Here is a 25,112-nt window from a genome sequence, read left to right as displayed (position 1 = left end):
TTAAGTGCCTTGCTCAAGGGCACATTGACAGATTTGTCACCGACACACACATTCACTACAATATCTACTACGCTGTTGCTTAAAGACTCATTCCATGTGGGATTGGCAGAGAGAAAGAGATGGGGAAGAGTAGGAGAGGGAGAAGATGGACGAATGGTGAGTGAGTGAAAGAGAGCGGTTGTGTGTGAGACACTTCATCATGTCATTACCCTTCAGAACAGGGTTCTCCAATAGGCGGCCCACCAGTGATTTTATTTAAAATAAATAAATATATATATATATACCGTACCAGTCGAGTTTGGACACACCTACTCATTCCAGGGTTTTCCTTTATTTTGACTATTTTCTACATTGTAGAATAATAGTGAAGACATCAAAACTATGAAATAACACATATGGAAACTCATGTACTAACCAAAAAAGTGTTAAACAAATCAAAATATATTTTTATTTGAGATTTTTCAAGGTAACCACCCTTTACCTTGACAGCTTTGCACGCTCTTGGCATTCTCTCAGCCAGCTTCACCTGGAATGCTTTTCCAACAGTCTTGATCCCACATATGCTGAGCACTTGTTGACTGCTTTTCCTTCTCTGCTGTCCAACTCATCTCAAACCATCTCAATTGAGGTCGGGTGATTGTGGAGGCCAGGCATCTGATGCAGCACTCATTACTCTCCTTCTTGGTCACATAGCTGAAGGCACTGTGTGTGTGTGATATTATATATATATATATATACACACACACAGTGGGGAGAACAAGTATTTGATACACTGCTGATTTTGCAGGTTTTCCTACTTGCAAAGCATGTAGAGGTCTGTATTTTTTTATCATAGGTACACGTCAACTGTGAGAGACGGAATCTAAAACAAAAATCCAGAAAATCACATTGTACGATTTTTAAGTAATTAATTTGCATTTTATTGCATGACATAAGTATTTGATACATCAGAAAAGCAGAACTTAATATTTGGTACAGAAACCTTTGTTTGCAATTACAGAGCTCATATGTTTCCTGTAGTTCTTGACCAGGTTTGCACACACTGCAGCAGGGATTTTGGCCCTCTCCTCCATACAGACCTTCTCCAGATCCTTCAGGTTTCGGGGCTCTCGCTGGGCAATACGGACTTTCAGCTCCCTCCAAAGATTTTCTATTGGGTTCAGGTCTGGAGACTGGCTAGGCCACTCCAGGACCTTGAGATGCTTCTTACGGAGCCACTCCTTAGTTGCCCTGGCTGTGTGTTTCGGGTCGTTGTCATGCTGGAAGACCCAGCCATCTTCAATGCTCGTACTGAGGGAAGGAGGTTGTTGGCCAAGATCTCGCGATACATGGCCCCATCCATCATCCCCTCAATACGGTGCAGTCGTCCTGTCCCCTTTGCAGAAAAGCATCCCCAAAGAATAATGTTTCCACCTCAATGCTTCACGGTTGGGATGGTGTTCTTGGGGTTGTACTCATCCTTCTTCTTCCTCCAAACACGGCGAGTGGAGTTTAGACCAAAAAGCTCTATTTTTGTCTCATCAGACCACATGACCTTCTCCCATTCCTCCTCTGGATCATCCAGATGGTCATTGGCAAACTTCAGACGGGCCTGGACATGCGCTGGCTTGACCTTGCGTGCGCTGCAGGATTTTAATCTATGATGGCGTAGTGTGTTACTAATGGTTTTCTTTGAGACTGTGGTCCCAGCTCTCTTCAGGTCATTGACCAGGTCCTGCCCTGTAGTTCTGGGCTGATCCCTCACTTTCCTCATGATCATTGATGCCCCACGAGGTGAGATCTTGCATGGAGCCCCAGACCGAGGGTGATTGACCGTCATCTTGAACTTCTTCCATTTTCTAATAATTGTGCCAACAGTTGTTGCCTTCTCACCAAGCTGCTTGCCTATTGTCCTGTAGCCCATCCCAGCCTTGTGCAGGTCTACAATTTTATCCCTGATGTCCTTACACAGCTCTCTGGTCTTGGCCATTGTGGAGAGGTTGGAGTCTGTTTGATTGAGTGTGTGGACAGGTGTCTTTTATACAGGTAACGAGTTCAAACGGGTGCAGTTAATACAGGTAATGAGTGGAGAACAGGAGGGCTTCTTAAAGAAAAACTAACAGGTCTGTGAGAGCCGGAATTCATACTGGTTGGTAGGTGATCAAATACTTATATCATCCAATAAAATGCAAATTAATTACTTAAAAATCATACAATGTGATTTTCTGGATTTTTGTTTTAGATTCCGTCTCTCACAGTTGAAGTGTACCTATGATAAAAAATTACAGACCTCTACATGCTTTGTAAGTAGGAAAACCTGCAAAATCGGCAGTGTATCAAATACTTGTTCTCCCCACTGTATATACATACAGTTGAAGTCGGAAGTGTACATACACTTAGGTTGGAGTCATTAAAACCTGTTTTTCAACCACTCCACAAATGTCTTGTTAACAAACAATAGTTTTGGCAAGTCGGTTAGGACATCTACTTAGTGCTTGACACAAGTAATTTTTCCAACAATTGTTTAAAGAAAGATTATTTCACTTATAAGTCACTGTATCACAATTCCAGTGGGTCAGAAGTTTACATACACTAAGTTGACTGTGCCTTTAAACAGCTTGGAAAATTCCAGGAAATTATGTCATGGCTTTAGAAGCTTCTGATAGGCTAATTGACTAATAAGCTAATCATTTGAGTCAATTGGAGGTGTGGATTTATTTCAAGGCCTACCCTCAAACCCAGTGCCTCTTTGCTTAACATCATGGGAAAATCAAAAGAAATCAGCCAAGACCTCAGAAAATAAATTGTAGACCTCCACAAGTCTTGTTCATCCTTGGGAGCAATTTCCAAACGCATGAAAGTACCACGTTCATCTGTACAAACAATAGTACGCAAGTATAAACACCATGGGACCACGCAGCCATCATACCGCTCAGGAAGGAGATGCGTTCCTTCTCTTAGAGATGAACGGACTTTGGTGCGAAAAGTGCAAATCAATCCCAGAACAACAGCAAAGGACCTTGCGAAGATGCTGGAGGAAACGGGTACAAAAGTATCTATATCCACAGTAAAACGAGTCCTATATCGACACAACCTGAAAGGCCACTCCGCAAGAAGGAAGCCACTGCTCCAAAACCACAATAAAAAAGCCAGACTACGGTTTGCAACTGCACACAGGGACAAAGATCATACTTTCTGGAGAAATGTCCTCTGGTCTGATGAAACAAAAATAGAGCTGTTTGCCATAATGACCATCGTTATGTTTGGAGAAAAAAGGGGGAGGCTTGCAAGTCGAAGAACACCATCCCAACCGTGAAGCACGGGGGTGGCAGCATCATGTTGTGGGTGTGCTTTGCTGCAGGAGGGACGTGTGCACTTCACAAAATAGATGGCATCATCAGGGTGGAAAATTATGTGGATATATTGAAGCAAGACGTCAGTCAGGAAGTTAAAGCTTGGTCGCAAATGGTTCTTCTAAATGGACAATGACCCCAAGCATACTTCCAAAGTTGTAGCAAAATGGCTTAAGGACAACAAAGTCAAGATATTGGAGTGGCCATCACAAAGTCCTGACCTCAATCCCATAGAAAATTTGTGGGCAGAACTGCAAAAGCATGTCGGAGCAGGGAGGCCTACAAACCAGACTCAGTTACACCAGCTCTGTCAGGAGGAATGGGACAAAATTCAGCCAACTTATTGTGGGAAGCTTGTGGAAGGCTACCCAAAACATTTGACCCAAGTTAAACAATTTAAAGGCAATACATTCAATTAGTATTTGGTAGCATGTAAACGTCTGACCCACTGAGAATGTGATGAAAGAAATAAAAGCTGAATTAAATAATTCTCTACTATTATTCGGACATTTCACATTCTTAAAATGAAGTGCTATTCCTAACTGACCTAAGACAGGGATTTTTTACTAGGATTAAATGTCAGGAATTGTGAAACTGAGTTTAAATGTATTTGGCTAAGGTGTATGTAAACTTCCGACTTCAACTGTACATTTACAAAAGAAACGTACCCTTTTTCATGGACCCTGTCTTTCAAAGATAATTCGTTAAAATACAAATAACTTCACAGATCATCATTGTAAAGGGTTTAAACACTGTTTCCCATGCTTGTTCAATGAACCATAAACAATTAATGAATATGCACCTGTGGAACGGTCGTTAAGACACTAACAGCTTACAGACGGTAGGCAATTAAGGTCACAGTTATGACAACTTTGGACACTAAAGAGGCCTTTCTACTGACTCTGAAAAACACAAAAAGAAAGATGCCCAGGGTTCCTGCTCATCTGCGTGAATTTGCCTTAGGCATGCTGCAAGGAGGCATGAGGACTGCAAATGTGGCCAGTGCAATAAATTGCAATGTCCGTACTGTGAGACGCCAAAGACAGTGCTACAGGGAGACAGGAAAGGACAGCTGATCGTCCTCGCAGTGGCAGACCACGTGTAACAACACATGCACGGTACATTCGAACATCACACCTGCGGGACAGGTACAAGATGGCAACAACAACTGCCCGAGTTACACCAGGAATGTACAATTCCCCCCATCAGTGCTCAGACTGTCCGCAATAGGCTGAGAGAGGCTGGACTGAGGGCTTGAAGGCCTGTTGTAAGGCAAGTCCTCACCAGACATCACCGGCAACAACATCGCCTATAGGCACAAACCCACCGTCGCCTGACCAGACAGCACTGGCAAAAAGTGCTCTTCACTGACGAGTCACAGTTTTGTCTCACCAGAGGTGATGGTCGGATTCGCGTTTATCGTCGAAGGAATGAGCGTTACACCGAGGCCTGTACTCTGGAGCGGGATCGATTTGGAGGTGGCGGGTCCATCATGGTCTGGGGCGGTGTGTCACAGCATCATCGGACTGAGCTTGTTGTCATTGCAGGCAATCTCAACGCTGTTCGTTACAGGGAAGACATCCTCCTCCCTCATGTGGTACCCTTCCTGCGGACTCATCCTGACATGACCCTCCAGCATGACAATGCCACCAGCCATATTGCTTGTTCTCTGCATGATTTCCTGCAAGACAGGAATGTCAGTGTTCTGACATGGCCAGCGAAGAGCCCGGATCTCAATCCCATTGAGCACGTCTGGGACCTGTTGGATCGGAGGGTGAGGGTTAGAGCCATTCCCCCCAGAAATGTCCGGGAACTTGCAGGTGCCTTGGTGGAGGAGTGGGGTAACATCTCACAGCAAGAACTGGCAAATCTGGTGCAGTCCATGAGGAGGAGATGCACTGCAGTACTTAATGCAGCTGGTGGCCACACCAGATACTGACTGTTACTTTTGATTTTGACCCCCACCCTTTGTTCAGGGACACATTATTCAATTTCTGTTAGTCACATGTTTGTGGAACTTGTTCAGTTTATGTCTCAGTTGTTGAGTCTTATGTTCATACAAATATTTACACATGTTAAGTTTGCTGAAAATAAATGCAGTTGACAGTGAGAGGACGTTTCTTTTTTTGCTGAGTTTACATACATGCATACATACAGTGCATTCAGATTTTTTCCACATTTTGGTACAACCTGAATTTAAAATGGATTCAATTTAGATTTTTTTTGTCACTGGTCTACATACAGTACCCCATAATTTCAAAGGGGAATTATGGTTTTAGAAATGTTTACTAATTCATAAAAAATGAAAAGCTGAAATGTCAGTAGTGATTCTACCCATTTGTTATGCCAAGCATAAATAAATTCAGGAGTGAACGTTTCTTAAAACCCTTTGAGCATGGTGAAGTTATTAATTACACTTTTGATGGTGTACCAATACACAACAAAGATACATGCGCCCTTACTAACTCAGTTGCCGGAGAGGAAGGAAACTTCTCAGGGATTTCACCACGAGGTCAATGATAACTTTAAAACAGTTACAGAGTTTAATGGCTGTGATAGGAGAAACCTGAGGATGGGTCAACAACCGTGTAGTTATTCCACAATACTAACCTAAATGACAGAGTGAAAAGAAGAAAGCCTGTACAGAATAAACATATTACAAAACATGCATCCTGTTTGCAACAAGGAACTAAAGTAATACCGTAAAAAATGTGGCAAAGCAATTCACTTTTCGTACTGAATACAAAGCATTTTTTTTGTAGCAAATCCATCACAGAGTACCACTCCATATTTTCAAGCATAGTGGTGGCTGCATCATGTAATGGGTTTGCTTGTAATTGTTAAGGACTGGAGAGTTTTTCAGGATAAAAAATAAATGGAATGGAGCTAAGCACAGGCAAAATCCTAGAGGAAAACCTGGTTCAGTCTGCTTTCCACCAGACACTGGGATACCAATTCATCTTTCAGCAGGACAGTAACCTAGACAGTAACCAAGGCCAAATCTACACTGGAGCCAAGAAGACAGTAATGTTCCTGAGTGGCCGAGTTTCCGTTTTGACTTAAATCTACTTGATAATATATGTCAAACTGAAAATGGTCGTCTAGCAATGATCAACAACCAATTTGACAGAGCTTGAAGAATTTTGAAAAGAATCATGGGAAAATGTTCCACAATAATCTCTTAGAGACTTACCCAGAAAGACTCAGAGCTGTACTCGCTGCTTCTACAAGGTATTGACTCAGGGGTGTGAATACTTATGGAAATTAGATATTTCTGTATTTCATTTTCAATACATTTGCAAAAAATGTCTAAAAACATGTCTGTACTTTGCCATTATAGGGTTGTCATTATTGACTAGATGGGTGAGAATAAAAATAAATGTGAATCCATTTTGAATTCAGGCTGTAACACAACAACATGTGAAATAAGTCAAGGGGTATGACTGCTTTCTGAAGGCACTGTATCTGTTTGGGATTCTTACAGTCAAATTATTTATAGCTAAGTTCCGACCATCCGCTCAAGGAAAACTCGGCCCACAGCTGAATGTAATTGGGGACCCCTGCCTTAAGGTGTCTGTCTGCTTCTCCTTCCTTGTATGACTGGGGTCATGACTGGGTTAGGAGAGTTCCATCTCTCCCATTGACCTGCATGGGGATAATACTGGTCCCCTTCTTTTCCTATCTCTTGTTAATTTATTCTCACTCTTCTCAGACTCTCTTGATCTATATAATTTGATCATCCTCCTCTGCCGTCTCTCTCGCTCTGGCATTCCCTTCTCTCAGGTGAAAAGTCTTGTTATTATACCTCTTAAGGATGCTATGGTCTCTCTCTTTCTCTCTTCCGCGCCAGGCTTGTTGGCTCTCATACAGAACCTCCGAGATAAGAACCCCCACACTGTTCAACTGACAGGGCAGTATTGAGATGAGACAGAAGTAAATAGCTGGAGCAGTCCGTATCATCCCAGTCCTAGCTAGAGCTGGTGTAGTGTGGTTTGAGGACCATGGCTGACTCCTCGGATCTCTCTGCCCTCATTTCTCTGGAGTCTACAACTGTTTCAGATCAGAGGACAATAGCATGCCCAAAAGTCCTCATCCAAATGACATGGTTTTATGTTTCAGAAAATGGTGTGACATTTCAGAGACTATAATCGTGTCCTTTTTTTTTACTAGTTGGCCTAGTTGTCTTGTTCCAGATTGAATGGCCCAGTAATTGCAGGCAGCAGTCTGGTAGAGCTGTCTTTTTATATGCTATTTCCCTCTTTCACCTCTGTCTAGCTGCTGTTGGAAACACCTTGGCTGTTTTTTGTTGTTTTGGATTCGGACAGGATCACTTTCTTATGAGTGATGCTCTTTACAGTGCAGAAGCTTGAATAGTGTGTGTGCAGCATTTTGTGTGTGATCTCTACGAATCTTGTTAAGATGCATTATTGATGTAGGCAACACCTTTTCTCTCACTATCACGTTTGTATTTATTTAACCTTTATTTAACTAGGCAAGTCAGTTAAGAACAAATTCTTATTTACACTGACGGCCTAGGGGGTTAACTGCCTTGTTCAGGGGCAGTACGACAGATTCTTACCTTGTCAGCTCGGGGATTCGATCTAGCAACCTTTCGGTTACTGGCCCAACGCTCTAACCACTAGGCTACCTGCCGCCAACATGGAGCTGTCTGAGTGAAGGGTCATGCTCTGCCAAATGATAGGATCTTTTACAGTTGACTGCTGTCTTCCTCCTCCCAAGAGACGTGTTCTCCTCATCTTCAGTGCTGTTAGTTCCCACAGCTTTGTTGGACAGAGGCAGCCTAGTGGCAGTACTCTCTGTCCTTGTTCCCATTATGACAGCATTCTTATGGCCGACTTTATTCAGGTGAAATAGGATTGTATAATGTGGGTAGGTGATAATGTGGATAATGTGTTATTATCCGCCAGGTCGTCATAGTTGAAAACAGTGGAGATTCTTAACAGCAGTGAAAAGGACTTCTAAGGAATCCCCAGAGATCACAATAGATCTCTTCATCTCTTTTGTGCCTTCTTACCCCCTGTCCCTCTCCTCTTTCCCCCAATCTCCCCCTTCTATCACTCTCTCTTCTCCCCACCCGGTCCCTTCTCACTGATCAGCCAATCAGGGGGGGGGGGGGGGGGGCTTATGACCCACACGGGTTGCCATGGCAATGCCTCCCTGCCTCCCGGAGTACATGTCATGCATGTTAAGTGGCTTACACACACACACACACACACACACACAGTTCTATGTGTGTTCAGTCAGACCACAGATGATAAAATATGAGCGCTGGATAACTGTCTGTAACGTGTTATATAAGCCCTCGCTGCCTGCCTCCGTGTGTGTGATCTCTCACATTGATTCTAAGCAGGATCAGCCTATTGTAGCAGAGGAAGCTCTGGTTATTCTGTGTGGTATGACACACACACACACACACACACACATTCCTGATGCCACAGCACCACCTGGAATGTCAGGGTGAGTGCTTCAGAGCGCTCCAAGCAGTGAAATCACACAATTCCACTCTCTCTGTCTCTCCTTGTGGAGCTGCTCTGCTCCGTGAGAAAAGGACACACACACACACACACACACAAACCTCTCACCCGGGCAGCTCCCAAAGCGGTCAGAGTCCAGTAACTGGAATACAGAGACCACAGGTGTGTGTGTGTTGGCTGCTCTCTTTTTAACAGTGAACAGACACTCCCTCCAGGCTTCTGTGTGAGAGCGAGATGGATGTTAATTAAGGAGTATTAGTAGCAGTAGTCTTCAGTCGATGGTCAATAACAACTCTGGCAGACACCCATCTCTGGCCTTCTGCCAAGGTGACGCACAGCTTTCAAATACTATCTGAACCCAGCCACACAGATTTCCCCTGTTGCTTTAGCCTTCTTTTGTCCGGAGAGAATATAGAATTGGGGAGGGAAGGGAAGGAAGCAAGGGAGGAGAGGCAGAGATGGAGAGCACACGTTTCAGCCAACAGTGGGACCGTAGTGATCCCTGGAGAGATGCTACTAGAAGTGGTGGTGGTAGGGGGGTTGTACTGCATAATGACAGTAGCTGGTGGTTAGCATTCAGGATTTCCCTCTGTGTTTTTACAGCTCTTCACATCCTACCACCTTTTATTAGTTAACCTCAATGTGTACCATTATATGGTACCCAATATTGGGTAAAAAATATACTGACATTTTCTACTTACAAGTCCAATCAACAATTTACTTTAATCAATCAATAAATTATCATATGTATATTATATACCGGTACAAACTAGCTATATTTTGTATATATTCACAAACCTCAATAAACAAAAGTTGATAGACCTAGCTATAGCTGAGATAAAGCTGAGAATCCACCATCTCTTCCCTCAGCACTTCTCTCTGTGTGCCCTGCTGTGTGTGACAGACAGACAGAGGGGGGTGTGCAATGTGCATGTGTTGGTAACAGACTCACTCGGCTGGCGTGCTCAAGCTCTCTCCAGTTTCTCTGTGTGTGAGAACATTTAAATACAGTCTCTCCTAGCCTGCCCCCTACTGTTGTTTAAGCCCAGTCTCAGCCACACACACACACTCACCCTCCAGAACACTCCCTAGACACACTCAACAAAGAGACAAAACACCACATAAACTCACGTTTAACTTATTGAGAGGTTAGATGATTTTTCAAATTATCGAAACCTTGTTAAAGCCGTATAAAGTGTGTTTATGTTGATGGAGGTGAGAGGACTTTGTGGATCATACTGCCATTGGTGGCCAAAGCAGGGTACTGCACCCACTCGTTGATATTTAATGCACTAGGCCTAATATGTAGTAATGACTGTTATTTCTATAAATAGGGCCAGGAGTTTATTCCTATCCAGGCAAGCAAATTGATAGGACAATTAGATCTAACGTATAGCCTATAGAAGGAGCCCTAGAGTTTTCCTGACCTTGCAACCATGGAAAAACTCTGGGGTCTGACCAGTAAAAAATGATTTCCCCTTTTCATAAAGGATCAGATTTGACAACAAAACATCCTGTGTTTGTTATGGGATTTGTTGTGAAGATCTTTTCAAGGAAACTTTTTCTTCACTTTAAGTTGAAATCACGTTGTTTGAAATGATTAGAATTTATAATGTTGTGGTTGAAATTATTAAATGTAATTGGTCAGAATGTTGTTGACATGATTAGACCTCTTTCTGTTTGAAACGTGCACACTCTCGACACGCCCCCTCTAGACTTTACTGTTGCACTTCCTAAAGTGGCCAGTTGGTGTCTCCCTTTCCACTCTTTCTCCTCTTCTCTGCCTGCTTTCTCTCTCCTCCTCCCTACCTTCTATCTCTTCTGATACTCACTCTTTCTCCTATCATTCCTTTTTTCGTTCTCTTTTTCAAGTTGCGTAAATCTTGAGAATATTACAAACTAAATCACCAGACATTTGTGACATGGCTAAACTGTGTGTCTCTCTTTCTAGGGGCTGGTGTGTTGTGAGGTGCTGTGTCCCCAGTGTTGAGTGAATTTGGTCACCCCTCTGTAACCCCCCCCCCCCCCCCACACGCACACGGTTGACCCCGTACCGAGCCACACCCCTCCCTCCAGCGGACCCTTTCCTGAGGACACACATCCCTCCCCTGCAGCAGTCAGGATGATCACCTCTGAGCTGCCTGTCCTACAGTGAGTCTTTCCCTGTTGCATCGTCAACCAAAGCCTCATTAAGAGATCACAACACACCCCTGAGCGGTAATTAGTCGAACGTAGGTGTGTGTGTGATGTATGTTGTGTTCGCTGAGTGTGGGTAGAATTATGTATGTGTATCCCTCTCAGTATAAGTGTGTGTGTGTGTGTTGCAGGGACTCGTCCAATGAGAGCGGAGCGGCAGACACAGTGAGTCTGAGTGTGAGTGTGAGTGAGCTGGAGGACCCGACAGACACTAAAGGCAAGAAGAAGAGAGGGAGGCCTGGCAGACCACCAGTAAGAACACCTTTCTACGAGGTTCCTTCTCTCTGCATAGTCTCTTCCTGTATATCTGAACCCATTGCCCCTCCCCCTTTTAGGCAGCCAATAAGAAGCCTCGGAAGTCCCCAGCGGAGAAGGCTACAGGCGGGGCTAAAGGGAGGAAGGCCAATGGGGTCCCTCAGACCAACGGCGAGGGAGGAGACCCCGTCACTCTGTTTGAGGTGGTCAGAATGGGAAAGAGTGCCATGCAGTCTGTGGTTGATGACTGGATCGAGTCGTACAAGCAGGACAGAGATATCGCCTTACTGGACCTCATCAACTTCTTTATCCAGTGTTCTGGCTGCAAAGGTATTACTGTCATAGTCTACTGCTACCTACACACCAGACAATATTCTGATTATATAGGCCTCATTTCCAGGTTGGCTGTATTGTGGTTGTTAAAAGTTGTATTGTGGTTAAAGGTTGTATTGTGGTTGTGCGTAACCCTCTTCAGGCACCGTGCGCATCGAGATGTTCCGGAACATGCAGAATGCTGAGATCATCAGGAAGATGACAGAGGAGTTTGACGAGGTAATGCATCAAAGCTGTCATTGGTCGGATGAGGGGAGGGAGGGGCGGGTGGATATAGACTGACGTGTGTATTAACGTATTGATGTACGTCAAGGACAGTGTGACAACTGCTGATTATAAAAAGGGCTTTATAAATAAATCTTAATTGATTGACTACCCTCTCACCATGTCCTCACCCCGGTAATAGATCAACATATTGATCATGTTTATCTGTGGTCTGCAGGACAGTGGGGGACTACCCTCTCACCATGTCCTCACCCCGGTAATAGATCAACATATTGATCATGTTTATCTGTGGTCTGCAGGACAGTGGGGACTACCCTCTCACCATGCCCGGGCCGCTGTGGAAGAAGTTCCGCTACAACTTCTGTGAGTTCATCTGCGTATTGATACGTCAGTGCCAGTACAGCATCATCTATGATGAGTACCTCATGGACACGGTCATATCCCTCCTCACGGGACTATCTGACTCACAGGTCAGAGCTTTCAGACACACCAGCACACTGGCAGGTAAGAGATTCCCTTTCCCTCTGTCTCCCTCTCTCTTCTCTCCTCTCTCTATATCGATCTCTGATTGCTCGGTGTACATTGCTCGGTGTAGATTACAAGATCTATCTATAAGTCTCTGTAATATATATTTGTGGTTCGTGAAGATCAGTTGTATTGTGGCCCGCTCTGTCCTCTCCCTCCAGCGATGAAGTTGATGACAGCGTTGGTGAACGTAGCGTTGAACCTCAGTATCCACCAGGACAACACCCAGAGACAGTATGAGGCTGAGAGGAACAAGATGGCCGGAAAACGAGCCAATGAGAAGCTAGAGCTGCTGCTGCAGAAGAGGAAGGAGGTACGTGATTGGTCTGCTGGTGGTTGGAGGAGGGGCTAGGATCCAACACCTGTCATTCCTCTGAAGCAGACCACACACACTCTGACCTCCTGACTGTCGTTCCTCTGAAACAGACCACACACACACTCTGACCCCCTGACTGTCGTTCCTCTGAAACAGACCACACACACACTCTGACCCCCTGACTGTCGTTCCTCTGAAACAGACCACACACACCCTGACTGTTGTTCCTCTGAAACAGAACACACACACACTCTGACCCCCTGACTGTCGTTCCTCTGAAACAGACCACACACACACCCTGACTGTCGTTCCTTTGAAACAGACCACACACACACTCTGACTGTCGTTCCTCTGAAACAGACCACACACACACCCTGACTGTCGTTCCTCTGAAACAGACCACACACACACTCTGACTGTCGTTCCTCTGAAACAGACCACACACACACCCTGACTGTCGTTCCTCTGAAACAGACCACACACACACTCTGACTGTCGTTCCTCTGAAACAGACCACACACACACCCTGACTGTCGTTCCTCTGAAACAGACCACACACACACTCTGACTGTCGTTCCTCTGAAACAGACCACACACACACTCTGACTGTCGTTCCTCTGAAACAGACCACACACACACTCTGACTGTCGTTCCTCTGAAACAGACCACACACACACTCTGACTGTCGTTCCTCTGAAACAGACCACACACACACTCTGACTGTCGTTCCTCTGAAACAGACCACACACACACCCTGACTGTCGTTCCTCTGAAACAGACCACACACACACCCTGACTGTCGTTCCTCTGAAACAGACCACACACACACTCTGACTGTCGTTCCTCTGAAACAGACCACACACACACTCTGACTGTCGTTCCTCTGAAACAGACCACACACACACTCTGACTGTCGTTCCTCTGAAACAGACCACACACACACTCTGACTGTCGTTCCTCTGAAACAGACCACACACACACTCTGACTGTCGTTCCTCTGAAACAGACCACACACACACCCTGACTGTCGTTCCTCTGAAACAGACCACACACACACCCTGACTGTCGTTCCTCTGAAACAGACCACACACACACTCTGACTGTCGTTCCCCCACAGCTCCAGGAGAACCAGGATGAGATTGAGAACATGATGAACTCTATCTTCAAAGGAATCTTTGTCCACCGCTACAGGTACACACACACACACACACACACACACACACACACACACACACACACACACACACACACACACACACACACACACACACACAGTAATGAAAGCAGTGATGATGACGTTGGGGTGTGTTTCAGGGATGCTATAGCTGAGATCAGAGCTATCTGTATTGAGGAGATTGGAGTTTGGATGAAGATGTACTCTGACGCCTTCCTCAACGACAGCTACCTGAAATATGTAGGATGGACCTTACACGACCGGGTAGGCGCGCGCGCACACACACACACACACACACACACACAGGGGCATGCACATAGACACTTACACTCTCTGTCTCTCTCTCTGTCTCTGTGTCTCCTCTGTCTCTCTCTCTCTGTGTCTCCTCTGTCTGTCTCTCTCTCTGTCTCTCTGTGTCTCCTCTGTCTCTCTCTCTGTGTGTCTCCTCTGTCTCTCTCTCTGTGTGTCTCCGTTGTCTCTCTCTCTCTGTGTCTCCTCTCTCTGTCTCTCTCTCTGTGCGTAGCAAGGCGAGGTACGTCTGAAGTGTTTGAAGGCCCTCCAGAACCTGTACACCAACAGAGAGCTGTTTCCCAAACTGGAGCTGTTCACCAACCGCTTCAAGGACCGCATCGTGTCCATGACTCTGGATAAGGAGTATGACGTGGCTGTGGAGGCTATTAGACTGATCACGCTCATCCTGCAGTACGTATCAACACACACACACACGTTTACATATCAACACAAACACACACACGTTTACATATCAACACACACACACACACGTTTACATATCAACACAAACACACACACGTTTACATATCAACACAAACACACACGTTTACATATCAACACAAACACACACACACGTTTACATATCAACACAAACACACACACGTTTACATATCAACACAAACACACACGTTTACATATCAACACAAACACACACGTTTACATATCAACACAAACACACACACGTTTACATATCAACACAAACACACACACGTTTACATATCAACACAAACACACACACGTTTACATATCAACACAAACACACACACGTTTACATATCAACACAAACACACACACGTTTACATATCAACACAAACACACACACGTTTACATATCAACACAAACACACACGTTTGCCATTTCACACATACTCGTATAATGAGACCCTGTGTGCTTATTGTAACGGTTTGGGATTGGCTGCGGCGTTTAATGTAACTATTTGTGATTGGTTGTTCTAGGGGCAGCGAGGATGCGTTGTCCAATGAGGACTGCGAGAATGTCTACCACCTGGTTTACTCCGCCCACAGACCTGTCGCCGTGGCAGCAGGAGAGTTTCTGCACAGGAAGTGAGTCTGCCTGCCTGTCTGAGTGTTGGAATCCAACCGATAAATCCATTCCGCGATTTAATATTGGCCGATTATTGACCTTTTCCAGCAACATTCCACTTTGTGTGCAGGTTGTTCAGCAGACATGACCCCCAGGCAGAGGAGGAGTTGGCTAAGAGGAGAGGGAGGAGCAGCCCCAACGGCAACCTCCTCCGCATGCTGGTGCTGTTCTTCTTGGAGAGTGAGCTTCATGAACATGCAGCCTATCTGGTGGACTCTCTGTGGGAGAGTTCTCAGGAGCTGCTGAAGGACTGGGAGTGTATGACTGAATTACTGCTGGAGGAGCCTGTACAAGGAGAGGAGGGTGAGGACCACACGTCTCTAGATCTTTACCATAACTCACTGGGTGTCTGTTTATCGCAGTATCTGTTTTTAAAGAGTTGATTGCGGATCAGACGGTGATCTCTCTCCTTGTCATCTCCTCTATCTCATCACAGTGCTGTCAGACAGACAGGAGAATTCCCTGATAGAGTTGATGGTGTGCACCATCCGGCAGGCAGCAGAGGCTCACCCACCCGTCGGCAGGGGCACTGGGAAGCGGGTTCTCACGGCGAAGGAGAGGAAGACTCAGATCGACGACAAGAACAAACTGACAGAACACTTCATCATGGCCCTGCCCATGCTCCTGTCCAAGTACCAGGCCGACTCTGAGAAGGTGGCTAACCTGCTACAGATCCCCATGTTCTTTGACCTGGACGTGTACAGCGCTGGCCGTATGGAGAAGGTAGGAGTGTGTGTGAGACAACGTTGTGTGCGTGCGAGAGGCCTAGTTAACATTTTTGTGTGTGAAGTTTTCTTTATGGTGACTGTACGGTAGTTACTGACCCTCCCTCCCTCCCTCCCTCCCTCCCTCCCTCCCTCCTTCTCCCAGCACCTAGATGCCTTACTGAAGCAGATCCGCCTGGTGGTAGAGAAACACATTGAGACAGACGTGCTGGAGGCCTGCAGTAAGACCTACAGCATCCTGTGTTCTGAAGAGTACACCATCATGAACAGAGTGGACATCGCCCGCTCGCAACTCATCGACGAGATGACGGACCGCTTCACACACTCCGTAGAAGACCTGCTGCAAGAGGCCGAGGAGGCCGACGACGACGACATCTACAACGTTCTGTCTACCCTCAAGAGACTCACGGCCTTCCACAAGTAAGACCGTCCTTCCTCTGTCTCATTTCAAGTAGGACCCTCGCTCCTTCTGTCCGTCCCTCTCAGTAAGTCATGAATATAAAGGTCCTCCCTAGACTCTGACTGGTGTGTGTGTGTGTGTGTGTGTGTGTGTGTGTGTGTGTGTGTGTGTGTGTGTGTGTGTGTGTGTGTGTGTGTGTGTGTGTGTGTGTGTGTGTGTGTGTGTGTGTGTGTGTGTGTGTGTGTGTGTGTGTGTGTGTGTGTGTGTGTGTGTGTGTGTGTGTGTGTGTTCCCAGTGCTCATGACCTGACGCGGTGGGACCTGTTTGGTAGCTGCTACAGGTTGTTGAAGGCTGGTATTGAGCAGGGGGCCATGCCAGAGCAGATCGCTGTCCAGGCCCTGCAGTGTTCCCACTACTCCATACTGTGGCAGCTGGTGAAGATCACAGAGGGAACTCCTAGTAAGGAGGACCTGGTGGCTCTGAGGAGAGTGGTGAAGTCCTTCCTGGCTGTCTGTCAGCAGTGTCTGTCCAATGTTAACACACCTGTCAAAGAACAGGTACGAACCAGTTTGCACCTGTCGGACCAGTCTCACTCCAGTTCAATAAACCAGTCTCACTCCAGTTCAGTTCAATAAACCAGTCTCATTCCAGTTACACCTGTTAGACTAGTCTCACTCCAGTTCAATAAACCAGTCTCACTCCAGTTCAGTTCAATAAACCAGTCTCACTCCAGTTACACCTGTTAGACCAGTCTCACTCCAGTTACACCTGTTAGACCAGTCTCACTCCAGTTACACCTGTTAGACTAGTCTCACTCCAGTTACACCTGTTAGACCAGTCTCACTCCAGTTACACCTGTTAGACTAGTCTCACTCCAGTTCAGTTCAATAAACCAGTCTCACTCCAGTTACACCTGTTAGACTAGTCTCACTCCAGTTCAGTTCAATAAACCAGTCTCACTCCAGTTACACCTGTTAGACCAGTCTCACTCCAGTTACACCTGTTAGACCAGTCTCACTCCAGTTACACCTGTTAGACTAGTCTCAGTTCAGTTCAATAAACCAGTCTCACTCCAGTTACACCTGTTAGACTAGTCTCACTCCAGTTCAGTTCAATAAACCAGTCTCACTCCAGTTACACCTGTTAGACCAGTCTCACTCCAGTTACACCTGTTAGACCAGTCTCACCCCAGTTACACCTGTTAGACTAGTCTCAGTTCAGTTCAATAAACCAGTCTCACTCCAGTTACACCTGTTAGACTAGTCTCACTCCAGTTACACCTGTTAGACTAGTCTCACTCCAGTTACACCTGTTAGACCAGTCTCACTCCAGTTACACCTGTTAGACCAGTCTCACTCCAGTTACACCTGTTAGACCAGTCTCACTCCCAGTTACACCTGTTAGACCAGTCTCACTCCAGTTACACCTGTTAGACCAGTCTCACTCCAGTTACACCTGTTAGACCAGTCTCACTCCAGTTACACCTGTTAGACCAGTCTCACTCCAGTTACACCTGTTAGACCAGTCTCACTCCAGTTACACCTGTTAGACTAGTCTCACTCCAGTTACACCTGTTAGACTAGTGTCACTCAAGTTACACCTGTTAGACCAGTCTCACTCCAGTTTAAATTGATGATAAGAGCAGTGTGTGTCCTTTCCCTGCTACCCCAGTCTCAAACCAGTTTACACCTACCTGTTGAACCAGTCTTTTTCAAGTTCAGTAAACCAGTCTCAAACCAGTTTAAACTCCAGTTTACACCTCTTCGACTAGTCTCACTCCAGTTTAAATGTATGATGGTGGTGATGATGAAGAAGGGTGTTAATGATGATGTGTTCCCTCCCTGTACAACAGGCCTTCATGTTGCTGTGTGACCTGCTGATGGTCTTCAGTCACCAGTTGGTCTCTGGGGGCAGAGAAGGCCTGGAGGCCCTGGTGTTCAACCCAGACAGCACCTTACAGAACGAGCTGCTCACCTTCATCCTGGACCACGTCTTTATAGACCAGGACGATGAGAACCAGAGCATGGGTTAGACACACACACACACACACACACACACACAGAGACACACACACAGCAGGTGGCCTAGCGGTTAGGAGCGTTGGGCCAGTATCCGAAAGGTCGCTGGTTCAGATCCCGAGCTGACTTGGTTGAAAAATCAACCAATGTGCCCTTGAGCAAGGCACTTAACCCTCATTGCTCCTGGGTTGCTTTCAATAATGGCTGATTCCTGGCCGTTGCCCCGCTCTCTGAGGATGTCTCAGGAGAGTTGGGATATGCAGAAAAACACATTTCCAATTCAAACATTGTAAGCACCCACCTATATTATTATTATTACTATTATTACTATTATTATTATTGCACACACACATTCTACGCACGCAGACACACACAGACCACTAAGTATGTATGTTCTGTGTCCAGAAGGCGATGAGGAGGATGAAGCCAATAAGATAGAAGCTCTTCACAAGAGGAGAAACCTGCTAGCAGCCTTCAGCAAACTCATCATCTATGACATCGTGGACATGCCCGCTGCAGCAGACATCTTCAAACACTACATGAAGGTGCTAACCTGGTGTCATCTGTCTATCTGACAGTTCAATGAAACATGACAATAGTTGTTTCTGTCCCTGATCCTTGTATGCTTTCATTTCATGTCTGATAGTCACATCGTCATGCTAGTCTCCTGTATCCTCAACCAAAGATCTGACTGGTTTCTCTCTGTCTTTCTCTGTCTCTCTCTCTGTCTGTCTCTCTCTCTGTCTCTCTCTCTGTCTCTCTCTCTCTCTGTCTCTCTCTCTCTCTGTCTCTCTGTCTCTCTCTCTCTCTGTCTCTCTCTGTCTCTCTCTCTGTCTCTCTCTCTCTCTGTCTCTCTGTCTCTCTCTCTCTCTCTCTGTCTCTCTCTCTCTCTCTCTCTCTGTCTCTCTCTGTCTCTGTCTGTCTGTCTCTCTGTCTGTCTGTCTCTCTTTCTGTCTCTGTCTGTCTCTCTTTCTGTCTCTGTCTGTCTGTCTCTCTGTCTGTCTCTCTCTCTGTCTCCAGTATTATAATGACTATGGTGATATCATCAAGGAGACTCTCAGTAAGACCAGACAGAGTGATAAGATCCTCTGTGCCAAGACCCTCATCCTCAGTCTGCAACAGGTACTGAAACACCCGCACCACACACACACACGCACCACACACACACACGCACCACACACACACACACCACACACACACACCACACACACACACACACACGCACCTGACACACCCGCACCACACACCGCACACACTGACACACCCGCACCACACACACACACACACACACACGCACCTGACACACCCGCACCACACACCGCACACACTGACACACCCACACCACACACACTGACACACACACTCACTGTTCACTGTGTGTTGTAGCTGTTCAACGAGCTTCTTCAGGACCAGGGTCCTACTCTGGACAGAACGTCGTCTCACGTCAGCGGCATCAAGGAGTTGGCCCGGCGCTTCGCCCTCACCTTCGGCCTGGACCAGATCAAAACCAGAGAGGCTGTCGCTACACTGCACAAGTAAAACCCAACACACACACATAGACCCAACACACACACACAGACCCAACACACACAGACAGATTGTTAGAAAGCTGATCAACTCATGTTTTCTTTGGTTTTATTCTTTAACCTCCAAGAATTGGCCCAGTTTCGTCATGAGCTGATTGTCTCTCTCTCTTCCTCTCTCCGCCCTCATCCCACTCTTCCTCTCACCTCTCTCCTCTCTCCTCCCTCGTCTCACTCTTCCTCTCACCTCTCTCCCCCCTCGTCCCACTCTTCCTCTCACTTCTCTCACCCCTCGTCTCTTCCTGTCTCACCCCTCGTCTCTTCCTGTCTCACCCCTCGTCTCTTCCTGTCTCACCCCTCGTCTCTTCCTGTCTCACCCCGCGTCTCTTCCTGTCTCACCCCGCGTCTCTTCCTGTCTCACCCCTCGTCTCTTCCTGTCTTACCCCTCGTCTCTTCCTGTCTTACCCCTCGTCTCTTCCTGTCTCACCCCTCGTCTCTTCCTGTCTCACCCCTCGTCTCTTCCTGTCTCACCCCTCGTCTCTTCCTGTCTCACCCCTCGTCTCTTCCTGTCTCACCCCTCGTCTCTTCCGGTTTCCCCCCTCGTCTCTCTTCCTGTCTCCCCCCTCCACAGGGATGGTATAGAGTTTGCCTTTAAGTACCAGAACCCCCATGGTGCAGAGTTCCCTCCTCCTAACCTGGCCTTCCTAGAGGTCCTCTCAGAGTTCTCCTCCAAACTGCTGCGACAGGACAAGAAGACTGTGTAAGTACCTGTGTGTGTGTGTGTGTGTGTGTGTCAAATTATTATGGCACAATAAGCAGACTGTGTGTGTAACCCGTCTCTCTCCCCCCAGTCACTCGTATCTGGAGAAGTTCATGTCAGAGTCGATGTCGGAGCGTCGTGAGGACGTGTGGCTGCCGTTAATCTCCTACCGGAACAGTCTGCTAACAGGAGGAGAGGATGGGGACCGGATGTCGGTAACATCAGGCGCCAGCAGCAAGACCAGCTCCATCCGCAGCAAGAAGGGACGGACGCCAATACACAAGAGTAAACGCATCGAGGGTGGGTCTATCTCAGAGACATACATTGAGTGTACAAAACATTAGGAACACCTTCCTAATATTGAACAGTCTCAATTCGTCGGGGCATGGACTACAAGGTGTCGAAAGCGTTCTACTGGGATGCTGGCCCATGTTGACTCCAATGCTTCTCACAGTTGTCTTGTTGGCTGGATGTCCTTTGGTTGGTGGACCGTTCTTGATACACACAGGAAACAGTGTAAAAATGTAAAAAAACAGCAGCGTTGCAGTTCTTGATACACTGAAACCAGTGAGTCTGACACCTACTACCGTACCCTGTTCAAAGGCACCTAAATATTTTGTCTCGCCCATTCACCCTCTGAATGGCACGTATACACAATCCATGTCTCATTTGCCTCAAATCCTTCTTTAACCTCTCCTCCCCTTCATCTACACTGATTGAAGTGGATTTAACAAGTGACATCAATAAGGGATCATAACTTTCACCTGGTCAGTCAGTCATGGAAAGAGCAGGTGTTCCTAATGTTTTGTACATTATAAATACAAGTACCTACAGATGTTGCTAAAATGTGTGTTTCTATCCGTCTCTCTCTCTCTCTCTGTCGGCCCACTAGAGGAGAGTAGTGTGGAGGCCTCCTGGCTTCGTGGTAATGACAGCCTCCAGACACCGGGGGCGCTAACCACCCCTCAGCTCACCTCCACCGTCCTCAGAGAAAACCCACGGCAGGCGGCGGACACACACCTACCTGACCACGACTCTGAACCTGGCTCAGAGAACGACTATGTACACAAGTAAGTGTGTGTGTGTGTGTGTGTGTGTGTGTGTGTGTGTGTGTGTGTGTGTGTGTGTGTGTGTGTGTGTGTGTGTGTGTGTGTGTACGTGCACTGTCTGTGTGTGTGTGTGTGTGTGTGTGTGTGTGTGTGTGTGTGTGTGTGTGTGTACGTGCACTGTCTGTGTGTGTGTAACCCTCTCCTCTGCAGTCCCCAGATGCAGATGTCTTGGCTAGGCCAACAGAAGATGGAGGACAGCAGGAAGGATAGAACAGCCATGAACTACATGAAGGCCCGCAACCAGACTGTCAGACAAACTGTGTACGTGTCTAGTGTGTGTGTGTGTCTAGTGTGTGTATGTACTGACCCCCCCACCTCTCTCTCTCTAGTCGTGGTCTGATGGAGGATGACGCGGAGCCAATCTTTGAGGACGTCATGATGTCATCGCGAGGTCAACTGGAGGACATGAACGAGGAGTTCGAAGACACCATGGTCATCGACCTGGTCAGTGACATCACTTCCTGTCGCTGTGACATCACTTCCTGTCTGTCGTGTTTGATTCTGTCGTTTCGATCGTCAATTCTGTTGTGTAATTCGGCCAGTCTATATCGCATCATTCGTTGATTCTCGCGTTCTATCGTTCCAGCCTCCCTCCAGGAACAGGCGTGAGAGGGCGGAGCTCAGACCAGACTTCTTTGACTCAGCAGCAATGATCGAGGACGAGTCGGTAAGGCGAACAAACACACACTCAGCCTTGCAGTGGTAAACCAGTGTGACCCTAAGATATCTAAAACATGATCCATGATGATATCTGTCATTTAACGACATCTCTTTTGTCCGTTATCCCAGGGTTTCACCATGCCCATGTTCTGATCCAGTGTTCCCAGTCCTTCCTGGAAGGGGAGGGGCCTTCGACAGGATGAGCTGTCAATCAAACATCAGACTGTCTGTCAGAACTTTTATCACACACACTTGACCACCCAGACGAACTCTGATCAGCTAGTTGACGGCCTTGTGTGTGTGTGTGGAGTGGATCTGTTGGGATCTACCCTGAAGCTCCAGGGATCCACTCACTGGCCGGCCGAAGGATCCCACTCAACCCTGAGGACAAAATATCGTACAGAGTATCTATCGTACATAGAGAAGATCTTTTATCGTTCAGTGGACGTGTGGGTGTGTTGGCTACAAACCGGACAAAATATCGTACAAAACATTGTTCCACATTTCTTTAAAAATATTGTAAACTTTCATCCCTTCCTGTTTGTTCCCACTGATTTGTTTTAACTTCCTGTTATTGTTAGCGTTCTGGCTAATCTCTCCGCTAGCTCTGTGGTACTCATGGCCCTGTGCGCCCGGCTATACAGTCCCCCATGCCACACAGTTGTATGGTTGTTTCGTTCCACTTCCGACGTCATGTATAGACCCCCCCCCCCAGATGGAACTTGATATTAAATGTGATAAATCTTTACTCTTTCATTTGTTATCTTTACTCTCTCACTCCTGTCTCATCTCTCTTTAATCTCTCTTCCCTTTCGATAGTGTTGAGAACATCCTGTATTTGGTTTTATTGGCAAATGCACCAAACAGCAACCAATGGGACCAGAACTAGAAGAGTTCTCATTGGCCATACAAGAGGCTGTGACGTCATAGCCAAATCCCAAGCCCCTCCCCCTCAGAGCTTCACAGACACACCCACGGTGGAATAGCGGCTTTTTAAAAACGTTTTAAAAATAAATATATTTTGAATTTCAGTAGCTTTAGTACAAAGTTTTAAATGAAGTGAGTTTTTAAATTTTTTTTGTCCGATTTATTTGTTTGTACAGTTATCTTTCTGAAAAAGTATCTTGTTTGTTGCCAAACGGTTGCCTAAATGCTTATATCTGATTAGTCCCTACTGCTCAGGCTGTTGCCATGGATACCCAGCCTGTTAAGCGCCATATAAGGGTGTGTCCAGTGCGACCATAGATGTTGTGCAGGCTCAATAGTCTAAAGTGACTTCCTTTTCATCTGCACTGATGAGGAAGACCTGGACAGGTAACAGCTAATATCCAGTAGCCTTCTACCATATTCATTTCACCTGTCCTCTCTTTTCAGATCAGTGCATATGAAGGTGGAGACCAGCAGAGAATACCCCTCTAGTCTTATGATGTGGCTGTAGTTACACATAACAGTTGATTGGTTGTCTTATCACTTTGACCCACCCGTATTGTACTTCTACTGGCTGGTTAAGCTGCCCTTCTGTAAATATCAGAGATGATTGGTTCTTTCTGTAGCGATGGCATCACCTGCCCTTTAACCTTCTAAAATACTGTGTTTTTTTTCTTCCTGTGAACTTGTTGATCTTATCTTTTTTAAATAAATAAAATCTGTAATCTATTTCTGGATTGTGTGTTTTGCTGTATTGGACCGGTTCTAAGAATAGACTCCATACAGTGCCCTCAAAGTATTCAGACCCCTTGACTTTTTTCACATTTTGTTACGTTACAGCCTAATTTTAAAACGGATTAAATGTTTCCCTTATCAATTGACACATAATACCCCAAAATGACAAAGCGAAAACAGGTTGACATTTATTTAAAAAAATGTAACTGATAATTGACAAAGTCAGACTTTGCTATGAGACTATCCAATTTGTAAGTCGCTCTGGATAAGAGCGTCTGCTAAATGACTTAAATGTAAATGTAAATTGAGCTCCGGTGCATTCTGATGATTTGGAAAAGCACACAGTCTATATGAGGTCCCAAAGTTTGTCTGCATGTCAGAGCAAAAACCAAGCCATGAGGTCGAAGGACTTATCCGTAGAGCTCCAAGACAGTAACATAACAAAATGTGGAACACTTTCCGAATGCACTGTGTATATATATAAATAAAAATAAGACTTCATTCCAAGACAAGCTGTCTATTTGACTCCAGAGGGGGAGGACCAAGACAACGTGGCGGAGAACTATGGAGACTGAGCCCCAACAAGAGTATCTGTACTTTAGTCTTTATATATATCACTTTTACTTCACTACATTCCAAAAGAAAATAATGTACTATTTTCCATGACACGCAAAGTACTCATTACATTTCCGATGCTTAGCAAGACAAGAAACGGTCCAATTCTCAAACTTAACGAGAACACCCCTACTGCCTCTGATCTGGAAGACTTACTAAACACATGCTTCGTTTGTAAATGTCAGTTGTGCCTCTGGCTCTCCGTATATAGTATGAAAATGGGTGCTGTCTAGTTTGCTTAATATAAAGGAATTTGAAAGTTATACTTTTACTTTTGATACTTAAGTATATTTTAGCAATTACATTTACCTTACAAACCGTTGACATTACACACACGTTCAAACTCTCATTGGGATATAAAGTTCTGTCTCACACAAGGACAAAGACAGACATC

General features: G+C 45.9%; 1 protein-coding gene across 2 annotated transcripts in view; it reads left to right on the top strand.

Moving 5' to 3' along the window:
• Positions 1-24,097, top strand: part of LOC139532357 (cohesin subunit SA-1-like) — a 31,486-nt gene extending 7,389 nt beyond the window's left edge. The window contains exons 2-26 of one of the 2 annotated variants that reach the window (XM_071329828.1): positions 10,779-10,978; positions 11,155-11,275; positions 11,359-11,608; positions 11,754-11,830; positions 12,136-12,340; positions 12,523-12,674; positions 13,795-13,868; positions 13,992-14,115; positions 14,375-14,553; positions 15,099-15,206; positions 15,317-15,549; positions 15,683-15,969; positions 16,117-16,391; positions 16,667-16,928; positions 18,224-18,398; positions 18,798-18,934; positions 19,410-19,511; positions 19,776-19,924; positions 20,544-20,672; positions 20,764-20,972; positions 21,565-21,742; positions 21,932-22,042; positions 22,111-22,225; positions 22,368-22,448; positions 22,571-24,097. In XM_071329828.1, the coding sequence (XP_071185929.1) occupies positions 10,950-10,978; positions 11,155-11,275; positions 11,359-11,608; positions 11,754-11,830; positions 12,136-12,340; positions 12,523-12,674; positions 13,795-13,868; positions 13,992-14,115; positions 14,375-14,553; positions 15,099-15,206; positions 15,317-15,549; positions 15,683-15,969; positions 16,117-16,391; positions 16,667-16,928; positions 18,224-18,398; positions 18,798-18,934; positions 19,410-19,511; positions 19,776-19,924; positions 20,544-20,672; positions 20,764-20,972; positions 21,565-21,742; positions 21,932-22,042; positions 22,111-22,225; positions 22,368-22,448; positions 22,571-22,594 (3,786 nt within the window). In that variant the 5' untranslated portion in view covers positions 10,779-10,949 and the 3' untranslated portion in view covers positions 22,595-24,097. Of the gene's footprint in view, positions 1-10,778; positions 10,979-11,154; positions 11,276-11,358; positions 11,609-11,753; positions 11,831-12,135; positions 12,341-12,522; positions 12,675-13,794; positions 13,869-13,991; positions 14,116-14,374; positions 14,554-15,098; positions 15,207-15,316; positions 15,550-15,682; positions 15,970-16,116; positions 16,392-16,666; positions 16,929-18,223; positions 18,399-18,794; positions 18,935-19,409; positions 19,512-19,775; positions 19,925-20,543; positions 20,673-20,763; positions 20,973-21,564; positions 21,743-21,931; positions 22,043-22,110; positions 22,226-22,367; positions 22,449-22,570 lie in introns of both variants that reach the window. The other variant, XM_071329827.1, reaches the window with a different exon arrangement.
• The last annotated feature ends 1,015 nt before the right edge of the window (positions 24,098-25,112 follow it).

Source organism: Salvelinus alpinus, chromosome 10, assembly GCF_045679555.1.
Source record: "Salvelinus alpinus chromosome 10, SLU_Salpinus.1, whole genome shotgun sequence".
Lineage (NCBI taxonomy): Eukaryota > Metazoa > Chordata > Actinopteri > Salmoniformes > Salmonidae > Salvelinus > Salvelinus alpinus.
The sequence above is the reverse complement of the archived record's forward strand: the minus strand, read 5'-3'. Positions and strand labels throughout refer to the sequence as shown.